Here is a 23,992-nt window from a genome sequence, read left to right as displayed (position 1 = left end):
TTGCCAATCTACTATGAAGTCCTGGAGGAGATGGCCCTGAAGCTTTAATGGGGAGGTAGCAACATGGTGGTGACACTGTGACTTTGCCTAAAATTACCTGCCTGTCTCTCTCTTTCCCAAAAATAAAATAGGGTGTTGTCTTTACCAGGTCTTAGCAGTGAAATAACAAACATGTTGTAGTTCCTCTAGAGTGAAGACATATCTTTATGTCATCAAGGTAAGGCTTTAAATGTGGGGAGAAAATTACCCAGCTTTTAAGATAGGAACATTTTGCAAAGGTGTAAATGGGAGCTGGGAGCTCAGCTCCTGATGGGCAGCGGGAGCAGCCATGGTGGGAGCTTCCCTGCTCAGAGAGAGCTTTACGGTTGCATGGTTTGTGTGCCCAGGTGTAAAGAAACAGTAAAATCAAGGTTGTAGGTGCAGTTTTAATCCCTTGGGGTCCACGTGCTGGGGGTGACTGGATGTCACACAAGCCGGCATTTCCACATCACTACTTTGCTCTTTGACAGGATGCACTATGGAAGCTGGGCTGCTAATGCTGCCAGTTTTGCTGTGCAGCTCCCTCACCTGTGCTGTGCCTTTGCCAAAGAGCACTTGTGCGGTGCGCCGCGTGGTGCACAGAGAAGGGCTCTGCCCCTGCGAGAAGGTTGTGTTTGCAGCAGAACAGCAGCGGCACGGTGACGGAGTGTCACACACAAAGCCCACAGCACGTCCTGATGTCTGATCTCCGTGGTGGATCCTGCTTTCCCCCCCGTGACAGCTCACACCTTCTGCCCATGGCCACAGTGATGCAGGGAGGTGGCTCCACGTGACTGCTGTGATGCTGGTTTTTGGTGAGCTGGCATGGGGGTGGGGGGCAGAGGGAGGGTGGACTTCCCTGTTCCTACCAGCAGCACCTTTCCAAACAACTCCGGTTGCTTGTGAAGCTGCACCCTCTGAGCTCAGACCTGGGGATGCTGGACTGGGGCTGGGTGCTGTCTCTGTCTCTGCTCTGGCTCTCCAGCTGCTGTCAGATTTTGGCTTTCACCTCTCTGGGAGGACACTGTGCAGGAATGGCTCGCTGGGATTGCTCCTGCCAGCTCCTTGCAGCTCAGGCAACTGCATCACATAATTTCTTAAATAAACCCATCAAGTCCCAGGCTCGGCTGGAGTCTCCTGCAGCCTGGGGGAGCCAGCAGGTTAATCCAAGCTCCTCCAGCCCCGGTATCGGCCCCTTTGAAGTAGCTGCAGCTCAGGAGTGAATGTACCTTCTCAGGAAAACTGACGTTTTTACTAAGCAGCAGACTTTTATTATCTGAGCTGAGAACGCAGTGATTTCCTTCTCCTGCCAGTAATCCCCACTCAGGGCACTGTTATGCTCTTTTACAATTTATTTTCTTTTCTCTAATTGCCACTTTGCAGTGGCCGTGCAGCCCTCCCTGGGCTCAGTTCTGGGGAACTTTTGCGCTTTGAAAGCATCTTAGTCCTTCCCTCCTGGCCACTGGAACCAGGCAGCAATTCCTCTCCAGGGGCTTCAGTGAGAGTCTGGCTGGAAAAATAAGCAGTAGCCCATGCTTTTCAACTGGTGCCTGATAAATGCACTCTGGAGTAGAGGTTCAGCTGTTTCACACCATCTTCACGAGCCCTGATAAGCTGCCCTGGGCAGAGGTAGCTGACAGATGTAGGGTACCACTGTGGCAGGGGTGATGCTTTGCTGATGGTGTTCCAGCTCATGTCCTGCATGTGGTCCCTTTGTTTCACCCTGGCACAGTCTGGTTCTCCCAGTCCATCCTGGGACAGAGCACCGTGGTGCTGTGTGGCGCTACAGTGCTCCCACGTTTTGTCCCTGTGCTGGCTGAGATGACTTTGGAGTACAGTTTGTGTGTGCGTACAGCACCTCTTGGTACTTGGAATGAAATGTGCTGAAGTCCTACCCAGACAGGACTGACTTTCTGGTGTGGTGGCTTGCAGCTGCTTGGGCTGTCATGTCTGTGACCCAGCCTTCTGTGCAACTGGAGTTTCAACAGTGCCACGTTATGAGCAGGGCAGGTTTTACCAGCAGCAAACCCAGGCTGTGGGACTTTACGGAGGAGCAGGAGCCTGTGCTGCTTCTGTAATGTGACGTCCCCTCCTTTTCCCCGTGAGGCTCATTCGTGGGAGCACAGTGGACTGACCCACGAAGTTTCCTCCTCTTTGAAGTGCTCAGAGTCTGGCTGTGGGTCACTTCTGCTGCTGAGGCTTTAAAATTCTTGCAGCCAGCCCTTTGAGAGGAATATTTCAGAATACACAACTACTAGGGGAGCTGGGTGTGAGAGATTTTGGATGTGGAATACTCTTTTTTCACAAAGTTTTATTATTTCTTGCATCTATTAATAGGGCAGCAGGAGGCTCCATGTGCTTTTATAGTCCCTGTTGTGCTCTCTAATGGATATATGCGAAGGCTCCAAGGCGCATAAAATAGACACTCTTAGCCAGTTATTATGATAAAAATTATGTGCATGTCATGACCTTTAAAGCAGTGGGACTGTGTGTGCATGCTCTTCTGATACGCCACTGCTCTCAATTCCTTTCTGAAGCATTTCTCGCCGTAGGAGGTTTGCATCGAAGCTTGGAATATTTTTCTAATCAGCGAATAGTCTCTTGGCTCTGATGGTAACTTGCAAAGCAGAGAGGAGCAAGAAAAGGGAAGAGGGAGGACTTTTTTCTAAGGGAACTAACAGAGAAGAGGTTAAAGGCGAATGGTGAGGCACAGCATGAAAATCCTGGCATCGTCTGCAGTGCTGTCAGAAAAACATTGGCCCAAAGAGTGCTTTGTGCTCTTTGAGGAAAAAGCTATTCTGGTGCCCTTGAGGATAAAGAAGGAAAAAAGTTTCATAATCCATGTACCCTATTTGAAAAGACTTTTTTTCTTGTTGTTTTAAAACTTTTAATAGCGCAACCAGAATTTGCTCTGCTTGCATAGCGCGCACGTTCACCCCGCTCCGTGTTGGACGCGCCGTTGTGTCTGGAGAGCTTTGCAATAGTCTGGCGGAGTGTGAGGAGCGAGGTGCCCGTTGTCACAGCGAGGGAGGCATGGACAGAGGGGTCTGTGTCCTCGCATGGCTGCATCCTGTGGTGCCAGGAGGGATTTGGGTCGTTTGGGAATGCAGATGGTTGCTCTGGGGTTGCTGGGGCGGTGTTGGGAGCTGTGGACAAAACGCTTCAGTGGTGTGTCCGGGAGGTGTGCAGGCAGCAGATGGGATGGAAAGGCTCTTTGCAAAAGTATATCGGTAATTTCTGCTTTGATCACTGCTTATACCACAGCTTTCTGTGTGCTGGTGTGGGGGGCAGCAAACAGCATTGGGTCTCAGCATAGAGTGCACCAGGGAAGGGAAGGGCTGGAAGTCCTGGAGATGAGATGTTTCAAAAGCTCTCGAGCGATGTGAGAGGTTATGCGGGGCGAGTGGCAAGGCTTGTGATTGCGTTGATATCGAACCCCCATGGAGAGGTGTCAGGCCACGCTCAGCTGCATCCCAGCCTTAACAAATGGGAAAAATAACACTTTCGGTTTTAAAAATTAAACATTCCCTTTAATTATTGAACATGAATAATTTTCATGCAAATTGAGCCTGGATGTGTGTTTCCAGAGTGACACAGTTGAGAGTGGTTACATCGCGGGGCATCAGTGACCTGTGAACTGAGAGGTGGTTCATTATTTTTAGCATTTATGAATAGTACCCTGGAGGGTGGGACACAGGCTGGTAGAGAGAGTTGGCTGAAGAAAAAGACTGTAGTTTGCCATTGTCACCTCCCCTTCTAATGCTTTAACTTGCAAACTGAGGTGTGCGTAGGCATGTCTTTGCATCTCTGGGTACGGGTATTTTGGCAGCCTCCTGGTGAGGAGGGCTGTAATTAAGGGAATAACCACCCAGTGACTCTGCTGCATGGAGGCTCTCCTGCTTGCTGCATGGAGGAGGTATGAGCAGAAAGTCCCCGAGTCTTTAAAGGTGGAGAAGGGAAAATGCACCCTGGCTTTTCTTAGCAAATTAATGGTCTTATAAGAAAACCTGAGCTTCACAGGGCAGCTTGGCACAACCTGATTTATGTGAGAGTGGTCCTGGCAGGCACCTGCCTACCACTGCCTGAAAGGAGGTTGTAGCATGGAGGGTGTTGGTCTCTTCTCCCATGTAACAAGTGATAGGACAAGAGGAAATGGCCTTAACTTGCACCAGGGAAGGTTCAGGTTGGATATTAGGAAAAATTTCTTCCTGTAAAGGGTTGTCAGGCATTGGAACAGGCTGCCCAGGGCAGTGGTGGAGTCACCATCCCTGGAGGGGTTTAAAAGACATGTAGATGAGGTTCTTAAGGACGTGGTTTGGTGCCAGTGTTGGGTTAACAGTTGGACTTGATGATCTTGAGGGTCTCTTCCAACCAAAATGATCCTTGATTCTATGGACACTGTTGCTGGCTGTCACCACCGCTTTGGACCATGGAGCAGCTCTTGTGCAGGGCGGATGAAACATTGGATCTGCAGCTGAAGTGAACCTGGTGCACTTGGGAAACCTACGGTACTGCAGGGGCTTTTCAAATGGCTTTGAGGATGCTTAGTGCATGGCAGGTGCTGGTCCAGTCCGAATATCCCCTGTGATTAAGCTCCTATAAATATTTTCCTTTTCATAATGGAATGTCAGTATTTACTGTTTCCTAATTTTAAACACTGTACAATTTGTCAAACATTTATCTCTGTCTTAAGTCTTGAGATAGAATTCCTGTTAATTTCAAATCAATATCAAAGAGGGAGAGGAAGAAATTGCAGTCTAGCCTTTTTCTTGAATCAATATTTTCTTTAAAAGCTGAAATGTTAACTAGCTCATAGGTTTTGCCATTTTGAAATGTGGCTTTTGTTTAAAGAATATATGCATTTCCCCAGAAAATCGCTGATGCTGGTAAGTTTTGCAGTAGGCAGGGCTGTGACCCAAAGCTGGCAGGAGAGGACGAGTCTTGGCAGCAGGAATGGGGTAAAGTGTTAGCCTTCCTGGTCCTGAGCTCATCATCTCTTAATAACTTCTTTTTTTTGTTCTGTTTTGCAGAAGCCTTTGAAATTGTAGTACGGCATGCAAGGAACTTCACCAACAGCATGTTTAGGACCCACTACCAGAGCATGGGGCCCAGAGCTCTTAAGTTTGTTGGAGAACTTTTTACTGATGTCTCACTGTACATATTGGGCTCTGACATCAGTGTTAATGACATGATAAATGAATTTTTTGACAGTTTATTCCCTTTGGTTTACTCTCACTTGCTTAATCCCGGCTTCCCCGACTTCTCTGTGGAAATGACTGAATGCCTGCGGGCAGCCAGGAGAGACCTCAAAGTCTTTGGTAACTACCCGAAGATGATGATGACGCAAGTGTCCAAGTCGCTGCAGGCCACGCGAGTCTTTTTGCAGGCTCTCAACCTGGGGATCGAGGTAATAAACACTACTGACCACTTAAAATTCAGCAAGGACTGTGGCCGAGCGCTGCTGAAGATGTGGTACTGCTCGCACTGCCAGGGGCTCCTCCTGGCCAAGCCCTGTGCCAGCTACTGCAGCTCGGTGATGCAGGGATGCTTGGCAGGCGTCGTAGAGATTGATAACCACTGGCGAGAGTACATCAGGTCACTGGAGGGGCTGACCAAAGGCATGCATGGCATCTATGACATGGAGCATGTCCTCCTGAACCTCTTCTCCCTCGTGCGGGATGCGATCGTCCACGTGCAGAAGAACGAAGGAAAGCTCTCAGCAACTGTGAGTGGTATTCTGCAGTTCCCCAGCTTGCGGCCACAGCAGGGCTTGGTTGTGAACCGCTAGCTCTGTGTGTTGAAACCAGCCTAACCCTGTCCTGCAGCCAACAAACCCTAAATGCTCCAGTTACCAGCTTCTCCCTTCTTCTCCCCACAGTTCTATGATTTTTGAAACTTTTGGTAGCATTTGAAATGTGTTTGCATGGGCTGGGCATCAGTTATGGGCTTTGCCTCTTTTCAGGTTGGTCAGAGCAGAAGGGTCTGGAGTCATGGAATGATAAAATAGTTTGGGTTGGAAGGGACCCTCCCAGCTTACCCAGTCCAACCCCTGCCATGAGCAGGGACATCTTCAGCAGCTCAGGTTGCTCAGAGTCCAGTCCAGCCTGGCCTGGGATGTCTCCAGGGATGGGGCATCCACCACCTCTCTGGCCAACCTGGGCCAGTGTTTCACCACCCTCATTGTAAAAAATTTCTTCCTCACGTCTGGCCTGAATGGTGTCCTGGCATCTGCCTTGTAGCTGGGGTGTGAGATTGGGAGCTGAGATGTCCCAGCATCTTCAGTACTCCCTGGGTGCTGTGCTTGCCTCAGGTAGCTCTGGAAGGCTGGTCTTGCACTCTGGGTGTCCCCTGCCTGCTTTAACATCACTGAAATGTACCTCCAATAGATGCCAAGTGAGAGTGCGTACTGTGGCATCCCCTGCTTCCTGATTTACTAAAGGAGATCTGGTTTTCCTCTCTTCTGGTAGCTCATTCCAGTTTTGGGCTGCCTTTAATCCCAGCGGTGAGGTTATTTCTTATTTATTAGGAGTGACCTGTCTCTTTGAAAACGCATTGTGTGAATTTCTGAGCCTCCTGAGAAACTGAGGCTTTCTTGTTCAGAAAATCCCACTGTTTAAATGCCAAGGACAAATGGGCTAGAGTAATATAACACTTGTTTTGCAGAGGAGATTTTTCTTGAGACACAATCGAACTGCTCCGTGCAGGTAGGATAGAGTTGGGGATGAGGGCAAAGGGCAGGAATATTGTTATAGTTTGCTTAAAGCCAACGATGATTAAAATCTGCTGCTGTTCCCCTGTTAGCTGCTTGTTCCTATCATTCTCGACTCCTGTTTGCAAAGGAACTGTGTTATGTAGGTCACTGCAGAACTAGCACTGTAACTAGACACTTATCTTTTTTGGGGACTGTGGAAGTGTATCGGTTTATGGATTTTGAGCTATGTGGCATTCAGCCAGCAGCACTCTACTGTGCTGTTTTATGTCCCGTCTTTGCTGGGTGATTGCCCCAGACGTACCACCGCACATATGCGGGCTGTGAAATAACATAGTGGCACCTGAGCAGTTTCACACCCCCCGGGTAGTTTGGCACATGTGGTGCAAGATCTCCTCATTGCTTAGAAGGATTTTAAGGACCAAATCTCCAGTAAGTTGAATTATTCTTGTGTTACGGTGACCAGGAGGAAGCTGTGGCTGAGGGCTGGGTTTTGGTGTTGGTTACCTGGGCAGATGGATGCGGGCAGGACTTGGTCTAGGGGCAGCAGTTCTGCTGGGTACAATTTCTGCTGCTGTAGAACCAGGACAGGTGGTTCTTCTGTTGGTCAGAACCTGTCAGCCCTCTCTGGAACAGCACAAGAGCAAAGGTGTGACTGTACATTTGGCCCTGAGGTTGGGTGAGATGGAGAATTCATGTTACAGGTGATAACGGTGTATACAAGAGAGAAAATCCAGCTCAGCTCTAAGCCCAGTTGGCATTTCCAAGGCAGTAAGAAACAAAACTTCTACATGTAGTTTGATCTCAAAAAATTGGTCGACATACTCAGCTGTGGGCACAAGCATCCAACATGGTTCGTACCAGCAAACCTTCCGTGCTTGTGGGTGCTGAGGCAGAACAGAAGCATCACCCTTGCAGGCTGCGTGCCAGATTTGGCAAGCGCACACGTCGGTCCTGAAAGGAGGAGTGTTTGTCCTCCCATACCCTTCTTTTATTGGCACAACAATAAAAATGTACTTTTTCTTGAAGATGTCCGTGTATACAGTGAAGGAACATGACTGTTATTTTATTGATTACTGAGACCTTAATCTGTTTACTGAAAGCGTGTTTGTGGGAAGACAAGTAGACGGAGCGCTGCTGAAGTCAACGCAAGCCATGGCAGCAGAGCCATAATCTGCCCGTCCTGTGCCAAACCAGAACATAAATTGGCTTACTTTAAAATAAAAAAATCACTGAGCATTGCAAAACCATTCAGTGCTTTCATACTTCATAGAGCTGTTGGAATTTATTAGTGTCATATATAGTTAGGTACTTATTTAAACATAACTCCTCTTGATCGTTTAATACTTGAGTGATTCTTTTATTTGCTCTAGAGACGTTTTTGAGTTATAGGAGTGTGGAGGATAAAAATCCAAGCCAAGCAAGCCAGTTGGCCAGCAATTGACGGTGGAAGAGAATGGCCACTGGGTTTTTAAAATTTATGTTTAAAACACCAGTGTTGCCCAGTTAAGGCTCTTATGTCAATCCTGAGCCCAGAGCAACTTTTTTTTTACAAATGAAGGTATGAGATGTTCAGTGGAGGAACAAAGCAGTAATGGAAGTGCTGACGGTCTTCACTACAGCGCTGCAGATGGCCTGGCTCTGACAGCCGGTCTGCATCTGGGATCTGGGGTAAATATCTCTGCCCCTAAGTCATAGATACAATGATTTTTATTTTTTTTTAAGCTGTGCTAGAATGAAAGTTCCTCTGTTAAACTTATCAGAACATATTGCGTTTTAAAGAATATACCCAGAAGCAAACAGTTGTGCGTACTGTTATCCTGTAAATATGATTGGTTTCAGACACCGTTGTCATATCAAAGTACAAAATGCCGCGGGAGTTGTCTTTGAAAATGAGGGGCTGTACTCTCACACTGGCTTCTCACATCGACCTCTTTTATTACCAACCTTGGCCACCACTGCTTCTGTAGGCAAAGTTCAATTCACCTGTATGTTATTACGGGTAATGACAGGTTATTTAATTGTCATTAAAATCCCCTGGAATTATGGAAAACTTATCTTCCATGCCCATAGTGATTATATCCTGACTAACAATGCTACTGCCCTTGCCTGCCCTTTGGGCTTCTTTGGTTTTTCACTTCTCTGGCAGTGGTTTTTCCTCCCGGTATTTCAGGTCCCTGGGTGCGTTACCTAATCGAGCATCCTTGCTCCATGTGGCTGCCCCTCTGTCCTCTCACCACCCATCCCCAGGCTGGGTGCCAGCATTTGCACGGGGTCCTGGACCACTTTTATAGCTTGCAGCAGACCTGGCTACAAAAAGCATGTGAACTTGAGCTCCAGAGGTGTTGCAGAGCCTCCAGGTAGGTTTCTGAGGAGCTCTGCGCTCCTCAAGACGAGGAATCGTGCTGCTGATAATCTGCTTTTGGACATGGTGTGCCTTCAGGCATGCATCTAGATGTAAGCCTACATACCGATGTTGTTCCTGGTGTGTAAACAGCCCTGTGGAAGAGTGAATTCAGTAATGTGGCAGTGGGCAGTTCCCAGCCCAAACCTTGCTTTAATAGCTGGTTTGGCAGCGATGGTGTGTGTTAGGGCGTTTTTATTTCTGCAGTTTGTCTGTTTAAAAAACTTCACCCTGAAAATATGCTATTAAAATACTTTATCAAGGAGGCTAAGTCTCAAGGCAGATTGACAAAAAAGAAATCTGTCTAGGGCTATATCTATATTAATTTTCCTATCTGCTCCTTTTTCTGTAGTTGAAAACGTACCTAGTGCATCCACCTCTTGTAGATATTTTAATCATGAGTGTAGGGAAAAGTGATTTCAGTCAGTCTGTTCATGCTTTCTACCACAAACACAGACAATTGGAGAGACACAGTACAAATAAACTTCATGAAATATTCAACCCCAGAACCTCTTGAAGTTAATGCTTTCTCTGCTATTGGAATTACAAGAGAGACAATAGGTCTGGGTGTCTTATGTAGCTAATAGTTGATCTCTTCTGGGGTTCCTTACCTTAAACCAGCACTGTAAATTTGTTTTGAAAGGTTATGGCGTTGAAGTGTGAAGGCTTGTCGATTTGACACAGATATTAATTTATCTACTTAAATATTTTTTTCTTAATGTTTTTCCCCTCCTTGTAACTCATCAGGGTTTTGAACCATCCCAACAGAGTGGGAAGCAACAGGTGACTCATGGCATAGTGATACACCAACCAAAAATTGTATTGCGTGTGAGGAGGAGGATGCACCGCAGGTGTGAGTTGTTGGGGAAAGGGAGGTGGATTCTGGCTCCGTGAGCTGAATTGTCCTGCGCCCTCAGCAGGACACATGTCCCCTCCCGGCCCTTGGGACTTCTGCCCTTCAGCTGTCGTGTGGTGCCTCTCTGTCTGGACACGGAGCCGCAGTTGCCGATCCCTGCCTCGCACAGCGGGACTGTCTGCTTGGCAGGACCCGTGCGTGTTGCTGTAATTAGGGTTGGGCACTGATGATGCTGTGGAGCTGATGCGTCTGTAAAATGACTGACTCTGGGAATGAGAACTGGTTGCAAAGGAGCACAAGATTAGTCTAACAAGTCTTATAGAAAAAGAGCATTATGGAAAACACCAGCAACCCACTGCCAAAAATAACCCCAAAACAACCATATTGAGAAACTTCAGTTAGTCCAGACTTGTCAGGCAGGTGTGTCCCAGCCTGGCCATCTGCATCTTTAGGAGAAATGTGAAGATGTGTGCTGAGAGAGCTGCCCAGCCCCAGCTGCTCCCCTTGTAGTCTGTGGAGGTGTGCAGCTCTATCTGCAGAGTATTGCCTGGAAATGAAAAAGCAGGGAGCTCAGCAGAGCATTTTTCTTCGCTTAGAGAACTGATGGCTGAATTTCTAAAAAAATCCTGTTAAATCACAAAATGAAGATAGCCAGACCTTGGTTCAACCGATTGCACCCATCTGTGCGCAGGAGGAAGGAACCAGCGCCAAAGGGTGCAGTTCTCAACGTGCACTGTCAGCGGATCCCTGCTGTTTTACTTCCCTGCTCAGGTCTGGGCTAACTGGGTTATATAGTTGAGCTGCAGAGCTGCTGAGGAGGTTTTATCCCAAAGATGGAGCACTCAGCACAGGCAGAGCGCTGGGTGTGAACCCAGCTCCGACAGGGGCCTTGGGAAGCTGCCGACATAGTGTAGGGAGGAACAGGAGTCAGGCAAACTGGATCCTTGTTTGCCATTGACTTTTTGGGGAATCCTGGCAGGAAGACTGAGCACGCTGAAAAGATAACCAACTACTCTGCTTGTACTGCCACAGAGAGAAGCGTTGCTCTGTTGCAAGTTGATGTAGAAATTTGCAGTACCAGTGAATACACGGGGAGGAAGATCAAGGATATGTAAGTAAAGGGGCTTTTGGTACCCAGGGATGAAACTATCACCTGTCACCATGTGCAGTGATTCAGTGTGTTTGTCAGCACAGTGATGCCAGTTTTCCCGGGAGTTGGTTTTGGAACCGGCTCACCTGGTGACTTGCTGGAAACTGCTTTACTCGATGGGTTGTAGCATCAGGGAGCTCTGCTGAGTTTTCCTCTCTGCTAATGGATTCTTTCTGTGCTGCAGCAGGAAGGAGCCTTGCGAGGAAAGCTTTGAAATTACAGCGCTGGTCAAAAAGTCATTCCCTTTGAGACGCCGAGATCGGTTTCTTTGTGCTTTTAATGTGGGTTGCTTTCTGTTGGCATCGCTCATGGGATAGTCAGCTGGATGTGCAGCCTCTGTGTTTTTGCTTTATTATTGGCAAAGTTTAATCCTCAGGCTGTTCTCTAATGCTTGCTGGTAGCTAGCTCCATTTTTCAGTTAAAACTGGAAATACAGGTGAGGTTTTGGTTTTGAGTAAGCTCAGACCCACTCATAGCTGTCCCAAGGTGCGTTTATCATGTACTTTTGTTAACCATTTTGTGACGGCCAGTGTAACATGCCTGGTAAGAGTGTTAAAGCAAGCTTCTGTTCCCACTGCAGGGTCAAAACAAACCTGATCACTGAGGACAGTATCAGCAACATTCCTGTTTCTGTGAAAATACCCTGGGAGTATTATGATTAGTTGCCTGAAGAGGTCTCAGATATTAAAGGTTTTCTCGTAGTTGGGGAAGCATATGGCAAAGTGCTGAATTATTTTGCTGCTAATGAGAGCTTTGGCTCTAGAGGACACGGGTAGCACACTTTCATAGTCCTAGGTCAGCCTTGCCCTTTTTCTGATGGGGTCTAGCGTGGGTGAAGTGGCATGCTGGTCTCCTCTCCTGCTTGCCCTGACGGTGTGGTGAGGCTTTGGGTCAATTTGTCACCAAATGGGGTCCAGCTGAAGCAGGTCAGGTGTACAGGTCTGCACTTCGGAGCGTGCGGGGCTGTGCAGAGCTGGTAGGTGGAAGCAGTGCATGAGGCCAGCGATGCTCAAACCAGTGCAAAGCCAGAGGAGATGGTTTGAGTATCAAAACAGGCTTAATTTAAAACAGCACTTTCCTTCTATTTGTGAACTTTTCTACTGTCCTCACCTTTTTTGTTCTGCCTCTGTCCTTTTAACTGGATGTGTCCTAGCCTCTGGTATGCTGTGCCATTTCGATGGAATTTGCAGTGATGCTTTTAATTAAAATACAAGGTAGCTGCTGGTGGTGCCCCCTCCTCCCTGCGCACACACACGGCAGCATGGGGAGCACCCTTTGACAGCATGTTTGATACCCAACCCAACTTGGCACTGAAGCTCACATAAATCTTTTTATTGACTTCAGTCAAAGGCAGATCGCTCAGCTGGTGACAACTGCATCCCCACTACTCGGTGGCTTAAAAAGAGCTTTTTAAGGCAGCTGCATTTTATGGGCGGGAATATCATACAGCACCCACTGAGTCTGGCTTGATCTCACTTCAACTCGTGCTGGCTACAGCACGAATGAGATGCACAAAGGCTGTACACGGTGGGATGTCTTGCATCTTTTCTGAGCTGAAGTCAGAACAAACCTGGAGATCTTGTGCAGATTAATTACTGGTTCTGTGTACCTGTTTGTATGTCCCATGGCTTGGCTTGTTCCTTGGTTCCTTGTTTGAGTGGAGGAGCTGATTTGCTCTTTTGCAACTGGCTCCCCAGCATTTAAAAAGATAATTGGTTCAGAGATGCCCTTAGTACAAAGAGCTAAAGGAGGTAATGGTGCACAATACAGTCTGAACAGTTGGAAACAATAGTACACAGCTTTGCAATATTATGTAGCTTGCTTCACTGCACAGAGCATCTTTTTTTTCTCATCTCTCTTACATTTCATGGCCTCCATCACAGTTGTATTTGGCAGCTGGACATCGGATGCTTTGGGATGTAGGAGAGGAGAGGAGAGAGCTGGTGGTCATGTCATCCAAAGCAGACTGTGCGCATTGCAGGAGGGGGTGTAGGGGGGTGTCTGTTCCTTGGGCGCTGGGCTTTAGGCTTTGAAGTTTCAAACTGTCTGATTTTGTAATAAATTGTAATGGTCAAGGGCATAACGTGAGGTCTTGAAGTAGATTGGATTTAAGCAGAAAAAAACCCAAAGTTTCAGGCTGAACCAAAGATCACAGTATCAGAAAATTCCGTCTGGGTGTCTTGAGGCTTCTGCTGCTTCAGCAGCCGTGGGAGAGGTTCTGGCCAGGGGGAGCTGCCCCTCTGGAAGGGGAGGGCTGGGGCACAGCCCCTTCACTGGGAGCTTTGCAGCTGGATCTGTTTCAGAGTTAAATCAGCCTTATGCTCAGGGTCCTTGCCAAAATCCAGGTTTAGTTTACCCGAAGGACGCTATAAGCTGGTGCGTGGCAGAAGCAGAAGGCTTTTGGGTCTGGGCTGACCTGCCTGGCTTCCGAGTAGCCGGCAGAGAAGTTACATCCATGTCATGAACTGCGTTTCTTCTTATTTAGCTTGGTCCAGACCATCCCTCCAGACAAGCCGTTGCTCTCTATGCTTACTGGGGAATCAAGGAGCTGCCTCTGGGGTTCTCTCTTAAAACTGGCCACACATCTTCATTTTATCAGAGAGGTGAAATTCCCCAAGTATCAGCCCTGCGGACACGGCTCCCTCGCTTGCTGTCCAGGTTGCCGCGACCTCCCGCAACCTCTATTAACACAGATGCCTTATTAGCAAAATGTATTCTGGCCCATTTCCTTTCCTGAAGAATTTCATCCTTGCTAAGACCCGCAGCTTTGCAACGCCAGTCTCATGCTCACCAATATCCATCTCTTTGTGCTTTTTACGCTAAACCCTCTTTTGGCCTCATTATCCGTGACTGCAGTTTCCACTAAGACCTCCATCTGGGGTCATTCGCCGGGCATCCTTCATCTTAACCGCGCTGAGTTTACTTCCAGTGACAGTAACCCCCATGAGTGTTCCTGCCTTAAAACTAGAACTAACTCTCCCATTAGCAATGCTGATGAATGAGCCAAGAACAAACCAGAAACTTTAAAGCGACCCTCTGCAAAGCAGAAATAGTGCCCAGAGCTGCCCAGGCGGAGCAGCAGCATTTTGTTTTGCACTGGAGAGGCTGAGGGGCTGGGTTGCAATGAGATTTTGTGCTTCATTTTGAATTCTCTGCCCATGTGTGGTGCTGTGAATGATATAATTTTTACGTCTTACTGAGGTACCAGGCATGATGCCATCTACAAATACACTTAGTTGGGAAAAAAAAAATTACAACAAACTACTGAGGCAGATTTTTCAGCTGTGCTCGGCAGCAAAAGCACCTCTCATTGCTGGCAGAGCTCTGGAGCAGTTCTCTCAGCCTTTTGGGGTTATTAAAAACACGAAGAGGTGGTCTTTTCCATCCCTACCTGTTGCATTCCCCCACTAATAAACCTCTGAGAGCGCAGAGCCTGCTCTCGGAGGGTAAAGTGCGCTGCTAACTGCATTATTCTTTCAAAGCCTGGTTTGATCAAGAGCAGGCTGGCTGCAGAAAGCTGTGCTGATAGCCTACAGCTACTTTGGCAGAGTTATTTCTGTTTAAAAAGTAAAAGACAATAAAAAACCCCCCAACAAACAAAAAAACCTGCAGCAGCAGTAGGGGAATTTAGCGATTCTTTATGCAGGTGTATCTTTGTAACCAAATCTATTTTCACACCCGATTCTTTTCTGTGTTGTCAACAGTGGTAGAGATGATGCTCTTAGGCACTGACCCGGAGAAGGCGAGTGAGTCTGGTGGTTAGTGCGGGTAATTCGGGGGTGACTGATGTGCTCTAAGTTATGTCTTTTTAAAGCTTATTAACTCTTGGATTGCACGTATTGATCTGTATCACTGTACAAATAAACGTCATGCTGCCGCTCTCCCGGGTAGCAGACCGCAGGTATTTCCGTGAATATCTCAACTGCCTGTGCTGGTATTTAAATCATCCATCCTCTGTCTCCTCCCTGAGGGACAGCCCAAAAAACAGGGAGCGGAGGGAAACCACACAAGGTGATGCTGGGCTGGCTCTGACCAGCAAAATGACACTGGTAGCTCAGAGCAGATGAGCCCAAAAAGGTTTGCCTGGCAAACACTGAAAAATGTCCAGGACATCTCTGAGCCTTGCTTTATGCAATCCTCACTGTCGGTTAGGAGCCAGAAAGCACTTCAGTACCATTCTACCTGAAGATGTTGTTGCAAAGTATTTTTCTTTGCAGTGAGTTGTGTGGAAATGCCCATCTTACAACTTGTGAGGTGAGTGGAAAGCAAGGAAGATGCACGAAAATGCATTAAAACCATTTAGTCCATTTTTTTGTTGTTGTTGTCAATCTGATGCTTCCCCACCCCATTTTGAAATTGTTGCCTGTCAGTTTATTGGTATCCACTTGTCATAATCAAATTCTAGTCCTCAGTTTGATGACATGAATAAAGGTGTTGTGATAAAGTCAAATTAATTTCATTTCTGCCTGCAAACAGCCTATTGTTGAATGAGCCACTTTTAATATATTAATCAGACACATAATATAGCATTGTAACGAGGTTAAAAGTGCACACCGATTTCCATTATAAAGATATTCTCAATCAAGCAGAAGCTAATCTAATGCCGTAAGTTATTCTGTACTACAATTGTACTAGCTGCAGTACATGTAAAAACAAGATGTGTTACAACAAAGTCTGAAAAAAGCCCTGCAGATATTTATATCTTTATAGAAAATAATGATTTACATTTTCAATAAGCTGGATTTGTCTTTGGGAAAATGCAATTCCTTTATCATGAGCAAAAATCTAATGGGAGTCTTTTTACCTGGTCTGCCATGTTTTGGGTAAGTTATCTTGGTGCTGACCTTTAATTGGATTAGGCTGGATAGGAAGAGGACTGACTGTCAGGGAAAAGAATTAGTATGTGTCTGGTAGCTTCAAAACTAAGAAAAATCAACAGATGAAGGAAAAAAGAAGGATGAAAAAAGAACACAGGGTGCTCCTGAGCCCTTTTTTTGGCCTTGAATGGATTAATTTTACCAGCAGCTAATCTCTGCTGTGCTGAGATATTTTTACCCCTTTCTGTTAATAGCAATTGTTATGATTCTGTTTTAGGCTTTGCTCGGGGAGGTCCATAGCTTTGCTGTGGGGAGAGCCCCGTGCACCCCTCACCAGAGGCTGGGTAATGTGCTGTGGGGTTGCTGCAGGTTTATCTGGAAAACAAATGGTTGTAATTATCCTGCTGAAGATATTCAGCAGCTTGAAAACAATTGAAAATGATTTGGTGAGTTTTGGTGCCTCCAGCCTTCTTGTTTTACTGGAAAATGGTCTTTGGAAAGAGAAATGTGGATGGAGGAAGCAGAAGGTGGCTGGGGGGGTTATTCCCATGGGGAGGTTAAAATAAGTGGGGTTATGGTCCTTTGTAAGGGATGGGTGAGTGGGGAGGAATGACGGGTACCAAACCTTTTGGGGTCTGAAGCGTTTTCTGTTTGGCACAGGAAGGGAGGAGGGCATTTTATAATGAAAAGTACTGTTAGTGGTGTAAAAACCTTTGGGATGGTTTGGGTACAAGCATTTACTGAAGTATAAATCTGAAAAGCTGCATATACCTGTGAGCACAGTCTGCTCAGGTTGCAAAACAGTTGTTGCTTTTTACCTGCTTGTTTTGATATTACCAGTTAAAGCAGGGTTAGCGATAAGCCCTGTATACTCTATTTTATGTAAATATTACACTTGCTATTGGATTGCTGATAGAGAGAACTAATTAAGGAGATGGAATATCATCAGTAGATTTTTCTTCCCTGAGATTTTATGAGTAGTAATTTGAAAAGAGCCATATTAAAGTCATTGAGGAACAAGTTAATGCTGCGTTTCTAAGAATATTGCCCTCCTACCCAAAGATTATATTCAAGAACAAACAGTGTACAGTAGCTAATTGCTAGCTGACACATTTTAACGGCTTTATACTTTTATACTTCAAAATCTGAATTGGTCTTTTTTTAAAAAAAAAAAAAGCCATGCAGTAACTTCTTAATTATTTAACAATGTGTTTCTCAAAAAATAATTGAATCTCTGCTGATGGCTGCAAGGGGGAAGTTGGACTGGTAGGTATTGACTGCATTTGCAACCCAGCTGACAGGGCTGCTGTTAAACAGCCGATTATATGCGCTGTCTCCAGCTTGCTGGCTTACGTTCCGGACTGATGGCAGGTATCTGTTTTTCCTCTCTAAATTAAGCTGCTAGGAATTTATTTCTCTCCGATTGTTGCTTTCTGTAGTGCCGTAGGCACAAACACTGTGCGATATTAAAACCCGCAGAAATCTGTGAAGGAAACCAATTAACTCGCGGAAGGAAAATCACAGACGCGCGGCGCCCGCCTGGAGCCCTGGTGCTGCCCGGCTCCGGCGCCCCGGCCTGCGGGAGCCTCTGCTGTGCTGGCTGCTGGCAGGACAGGGCAATCCCGGCATTTTCACCGCTGGCAACGTGCACTTGCAGCCCAGGAGGCCAATTATATCCTGGGCTGCAGCAAAAGCAGCGTGGGCAGCAGGTGGAGGGAGGTGATTCTGCCCCTCTGCTCTGGTCCGGTGAGACCCCACCTGGAGTCCTGTGTCCAGCTCTGGTTCCTCAACACAGCACAGACATGGACCTGTTGGAGGGGGGCCAGAGGAGCCACAGGAATGATCCAAGGCTGGAACAGCTCTGCTGGGAGGACAGGCTGAGAGAGCTGGGGTGTTCAGCTGGAGAAGAGAAGCTCTGGGGAGACCTTATTGCAGCCTTTCAATACTTAAAAGGAGCCGATAAGAAAGATGGGAACAGACATTTTAGCCAGGCCTTTTACCATAGGACAAGGGATGATGGTTTTAAACTAAAGGAGGAAGATTCAGGCTAGATAGGGGGAAGAAATTTTTTACGAATGAGGGTGGTGAAACACTGGTCCAGGTTGCCCAGAGAGGTGGTGGATGCCCCATCCCTGGAGACATCCCAGGCCAGGCTGGATGGGGCTCTGAGCAACCTGAGCTGGCGAAGATGTCCCTGCTCATGGCAGAGGTGGCATTGGGGGAGCTTTGAAGGTCCCTTCCAACCCAAACTATTCTGTGATTTTTTTATGACTCTCCCAAGAGAGACAGAGCTTGCAGCCTGCATGGACCGTGGTGCTCTCAGAGGGGTTATTGTCTGGTTACTGGCATTCTTCAACAGCTAGAAATGCAGAAAGTAATTTTTTAAGTTCTTGGTAGAAACTGCTAGTCCTTCCAGCCAATTCCTTGCTTTGCTTTTGAGTCTGTTGAGATGAAGTAGATTTAATTGCCTGCAACAGGAGGGTCTTCTAGGGGTCTGCAGTAGCAACTGGGCAAGTATTGTAGTATCCGCAATGCACAGTTGTATAATTGCAGTGCATTTAGCATCCTTAGCAGAAATGGGCTTTGATACGTTGAGTCCAAATTTTCTAGCAAGTTAGTTGTTTCAGTGATAATTTTGAAATCAGCTGGTTGAGTTTGGAGCTGTTTAGGGTTTCTCAGGGATTCAGAGTCCCGAAGGTGCGATGGCAGCGTGGGGTGAGGATCGGCCATGTCCCCAGCCTCTGCTGTGTCCCCGCAGTGGCCACACAGCACCTCAGGGGCTCCAGGTGCTGTCATGTGTTGCACCTGAATCTGGCTTGAGTCAGTCTAGTGTGCTCCTGCTTTTCTCTAGTTTGTGCTCCCATGTTTTCCCTTTTGCTCTATTGTCACCTTTCAGACAAAGCTGACTTCTCTTTCCAAGAATAAAGCCTTAGTTTGGTTGTCTAAGAAACATCATATTGCATAGATCTAACTTAAAACCATAATGGGAGTATTAGGATACTACGGGGCCCTGTTTCAGGAAGTGTCTCCACTTGGGAAAACTGCATAAGTGAAATTTAAGCCAGTGCTTTTTTCTTGGCTCTCCCAGTCCGCCGGCTGGGCTGGTGCGAGCCCTGGCTGGGGCACCGGCTGCCTGTGCTGTTGTTTGCTGCCGAGGTCTGATGATCGGAGCTGAAATACCAAATTTTGTGTTAAATATGGAATGAACAAAACACTGAAGGGAAACACTGACTTGAAAAGTTGTGCTTTAATTGTACGTCATGGATTATAAAGGGAGAAGGAACAACTGTGATCATTTAGTCTGACTTCCTCTCTACCTATAAATAACAATAAACAGCCTTTTGCTTAAACACAAAGCAGCTTTCTCTGGTGGATTAAACTCTGCATGCTGGGGACGCCAGGAGGAAGAAACATCTTGTTTGCGTTATTTTATGTAGGTTTGAAAGGGCCCAATTCAAGCCGAGGTCATGGTTCCTTTGAGGGAAAGGGCATCCAGTGCTGGGAGAAGCTGGGTCAGCCCAGGGGTCGGGATGTGGTGGGACACAGTGTAGAATCATAGAAACATTTTGGTTGGAAGAGACCTTCAGAATCATTGGGTCCACCCATAACCTAATTCTGGCACTAAGCCATGTCCCTAAGAACCTTGTCTAAAAACCTTTTAAAGCCCTTCAGGGATGTGACTTCACCACTGCCCTGGGCAGCCTGTTCCAATGCCTGACAACCCTTTCTGTGAAGAATTTTTTCCTAATATCCAATCTAAGTATGGAGGTACCTCAGATGTTGTATCACATGCATGGGACAACAGGTATCAGGTCCTCCTGGGGACAGGGTGACATGCACTAACAGGAGCAGGGATGGAAATGCAGTGCTGGTTTCTGACTGATTTAAGCTATTTGAACGCTGAGCAGCAGGGGGAAGTGCAAATGGGGATCATCCAGCTTCAGCAATTAGCATCAAGGGTTGAAATGCTTTTGCTCCCCCATGCTCTTCTGACCTGCTGCACCCACACCCTGATGCAGGTTCTGGGATAGAGTGGCTGCGTAACCATGTGATGCATGAGACCTGCCAGCTCTTGTGTCACCTGTGTCACCAGTACGTGTGGCAACACAATTCTCCTTGCCCTGAGGAACCTTCCCAGTTAGTCCTCAGGTTACACCATGGCATGGCAAATGCCTTGGGCAGCTGCTGGGGTCTGCAAGGGCAGATGTGCTGTTGGCTCCTCTTCCATCCAGTCTCAAGCTCTCTCTTATTTTTCTCTCGGTGAGCAGTCAGAACTGTCTTCACAAACAAGAAGTGAGCCCGGGGATGAGGCACCCATGGGTGCTCCCTGGGCCCTGTGTTCCTGCTGCAATGCTGAGCCACTGCAGAGTGCCTTGTCATGCTCTACATGAGGGATGGGATATAAAAACAAAGTTATATTTCCTTCTGAAAATTCCTCCTTCATGCCTCCTTGGTCTGCAGGAGGTAAAGACCTGGTCTTCAAACCAGGTGGTGATGGTCCTCAGTGTAACCTGGTCTGGTAGCTGCAGGGGTCCCTCAGCATTTGTAGCACGTGTTTGCAGCATGTGTTGGGCGTCACCACAGGCACTGGTGTGACAGACGCTCTGTTATTCTAAGCATTAGTGTTTGTGTGCATTTTACACATTATAGCGTTGCATTATTTAAAGGTGATGCATTATTAAACGCTCTTCTCCTCGGCACAGAGAGCAGGTCACTTCCCGCGATCCCTGCTGCTCCGCGAGAGTGAGTTAGGAAGTTGTCTCTTATGTAATCCCTGCAAGATGATGTCTGAATAATGGAAATCGTAATGCTATAGAGCTGATTAATAGCATTTAATACTCCATTAATAAGGAATTTTAGTGAAATGTGTGTAGAAGACATCTATGTTATCACACTCAGTTTGTTCTTTCTGCTCGAGTGCCTGGAACCAGAGGAACAATCATTACTTAGCTAATAATGATGTGCTTCCTAAAATAAAGGCCTGTAAATTCATTTTATGCCCCTAATCATATTTTCCGCTGTGAGAAGAGTGAGGAAGCAGGGAATTGTCTCTTTTCCATCTTCCTGACAAAATGTATATAATGATTACAAGCATATAATACGAGTGTTTGTCCTATCTAAATGTTTCTTCATTTCTGTTAATCAGCATTCGTTTGCGAGTGCCGTTTATGGAAGGCGATGCAATCACCGGGGTAGTGTGGCAGATTTAAATCAGTAATAAAAGCCTTGGGGAAATTAAGAAGACAAAACATTAACCACAGACTAAACATTAACATATATTAGCATTTTTATTACACCTGTAGAAATGGTAAATGTGCTTGGTTACTACTATTAAAAAGTTTATGTTCTATCCCATATCATCACAATGTATATTTTTGGTTTAAGCCCTTTAGAATTCAATTAAGCGGATTTCTATAGCAGCGCTTGAGTAATAGACTTCAGGTTCACTTTTATGGTGACTTTGTAGATAAAGAATGCATTTATGCCCCATTTATAATGCTAATAATATGTGTGATGGGTAGTGGAGTAGGTTGTGAAAAAGAACTGGGGAAGAACTGCCAAGGCAGGCGGCTGCTTTACTGAGGCTTTCACCTTACTGGTCAAACTGGGTTCCATTGCTTGGACGATGCACAGGGTTTAGTGGGCACCAGTTGTTTCCTCCGAAGGCAGCACGTTTTCTTGAGGTCTGTGGTCAGCTCTTCCGTGCATACCGTAGCAAATCATCCTTTCAGAGGCTGTGTTCAAATCAATTATAATAGTTAATCGCTTTTCAGTTTAATGTGCAGCTTCTCCCAAAGGAAACTCGGGAATAGGTATTAAAATGACATACGGGAACTCCAGAGAGCAGAGAAGATTGTGGGAGGAAATCTTCCAAAATGAGGCCAGCACCTAGAGGGGAAAAAAAATACTGAGTCTTCCTGGACAATGAATCTATAAGCAGAAGAGTTCACAGAGAAGACAAATGGAAACTCCATGTAAAGTGTAAGTAAAGGTCAAATATAGCAAACTCTCCTTCGGAGCAGAGTGGAGCTCGTGGGCTGAATGAGAAGCGACAGCAGCAGGTATTCACCAGTGTCTAATGCACTCTCTTCTCTTCCAAGGCGAAGCTGATTAGCCTTTTCTTCAAATCTTCTAGAAAATTACCTTTAAAACGCTCTTACTCTTGAAAGCGATGCTCTGATTGGCGCTGAGGATCACGCATGTCCTGCTTTCCAGTCTTTCCCCACCTGGGATTTGCTTGCTGGCGTGCAAGGCGAGAGGGTTTTCTCTTGTGACGGGGTTCGGTCGGTGGCCACGGCGGTGCGAGCGCTGTTGGGCTGGGGGTGCCCACGGGGGCTTTGCCCTCCATCAGCAGCACCGAGGCACAGCTGCTCACGGTGCATCGCTTCCATGCAGCTGCAAACAGGTTCCCAGCAGTTCTCCGACACCTCTTGCTTTAAATTAACGGGGAAGCATTAGAGTGGGCTGATAGCGCTACTCCATTAGCTTTGTCCCCGTGCTCCTCTGAAATCAATGTTCCCTCTAAAGCACAGCCATTATGTGCTGTGTGGCTCCCCAGGGTGTTGGGAACCAGCTGTTTCCCCACCCGGCACGGGGACTCTGGGCAGCTGGTGGGTCCCGGAGAGCTGTGGGTTCCCCAGGGAGCTGTGCCCCACCAGTGGGCATGGGCTTGCCCTATGGCTGGGGTAAAGAAATGGGGTGGTGGGTAGTAATCAGCAAAGTGTTCCCCTCGTGGCCAGGGTCATGCATGCATGGAAGAGGCTAATGCAATTGGGTAATTAGTGAGTTTGTTAATGAGCTGGGGCAGGGAAATTTAGCTTCAGCTCTTAAAGTATTGGTTGCTCTGGGGGCTTATAAAAGTTCAGGTCTTGGGGAAGGTTTTACTTGCCTTGTATCCATTCGAGGCAGTTTTTCAGTGGACTGGCAGCTTCTCTTAAAAAGGAACAAAAAACCCACACTGCCATTTGATTTACTTATTCATTTTTTTCGTGGCTTCAAGTTCCAAACTTCAGCCTGCTCTGGGACTGTGTGTGACACGAAAAAGAGACTGCACGGCTCTTGCACTGAATGTACGTTAGGTAAGGACTCCTGTGTATTTATGATCCCATAGACAGCATGCACAGCCTGCGGTGAAGAGCCAGCGGTTCCATTCTGTTGATTCACTTTGAATTTCAGATTTATGGTTGTGTGGTGGGAGGGAGCCACGTATTACCGCTATTGCTTGATACTAGTTTAGCACATGATTAGATGTGCCGCTTTCCTTTTGCTCTCGCTCTTGCAGGCATCCCACCTTGCTGGGGATCTGGGTGCTCTTCCCAAAGCAAGCGGTGCCTGTAGAGCTGAAGCATCTCACTTTCTGCCCCCGAGGTCTAAGGCTTTTGTTGACCCTTCTCTAACTGCCCTACAGTGCTATTTTTCTGGACTTAGTAAGATTGGGAGCTTGCTTTAAAGTAGCAGTGATCAGGAAGAGACTGGGAAACTGGATTGATTTGTTCCTGAGCTTGTGGCGGGGACTCAGAAAGGGGGAAAGATTGAAACACGATTTCTGAGCTGTTGTCCTAGGACCACTTGTGGCCCACAGACTTTGGCAGATGGCTTGTGAAATCCCTCCCTCCCTCTAAAAAAGTGTACACAATGCCGCCCCTGCACATTAGCAGGCAATCTGTTACTTCTACATTTTCTCACTTCATTTAAAGTTCAAATCTTAGCCTTTTTTTTGACAAAAAAGTGACAATCATTTCACCATGACTCTGCAAGATGTGCTTCAGGTTCTTTTTTTACAGAAAAAGTTAATTGGTCCTTGGATAAATAAATAAGTAAAAATTTGCATCCGCTGCTCAGACTTCCCAGCTTGTATCCGTGAAGACTTCATCTGCTGTCCCATGTCAGGGCTAGCATGATCCTGTTTGTGCTTCCATCCCTCTCAGGAGCCTGTGGTACCCAGATGCCGAGTGGGGCTGCGAGGACATGGCTGAGCCGGAGCAGAGGGCCCGTGGTACTTCAGTGCCCCGGTCTGCTCGGCCGCTTTGCTGTTTGA

General features: G+C 46.9%; 1 protein-coding gene across 1 annotated transcript in view; it reads left to right on the top strand.

Annotated features, from left to right (window-relative positions):
• Positions 1 to 23,992, top strand: part of GPC3 (glypican 3) — a 149,514-nt gene that overhangs the window by 63,895 nt on the left and 61,627 nt on the right. The window contains exon 3 of the mRNA XM_065846453.2: positions 5,049 to 5,743. Coding sequence (XP_065702525.1) covers positions 5,049 to 5,743 — 695 coding nt within the window. The remainder of the gene's footprint in view (positions 1 to 5,048; positions 5,744 to 23,992) is intronic.

The sequence above is a fragment of the Patagioenas fasciata genome, chromosome 11, assembly GCF_037038585.1.
Source record: "Patagioenas fasciata isolate bPatFas1 chromosome 11, bPatFas1.hap1, whole genome shotgun sequence".
NCBI classification, from domain to species: domain Eukaryota; kingdom Metazoa; phylum Chordata; class Aves; order Columbiformes; family Columbidae; genus Patagioenas; species Patagioenas fasciata.
The sequence above is the reverse complement of the archived record's forward strand: the minus strand, read 5'-3'. Positions and strand labels throughout refer to the sequence as shown.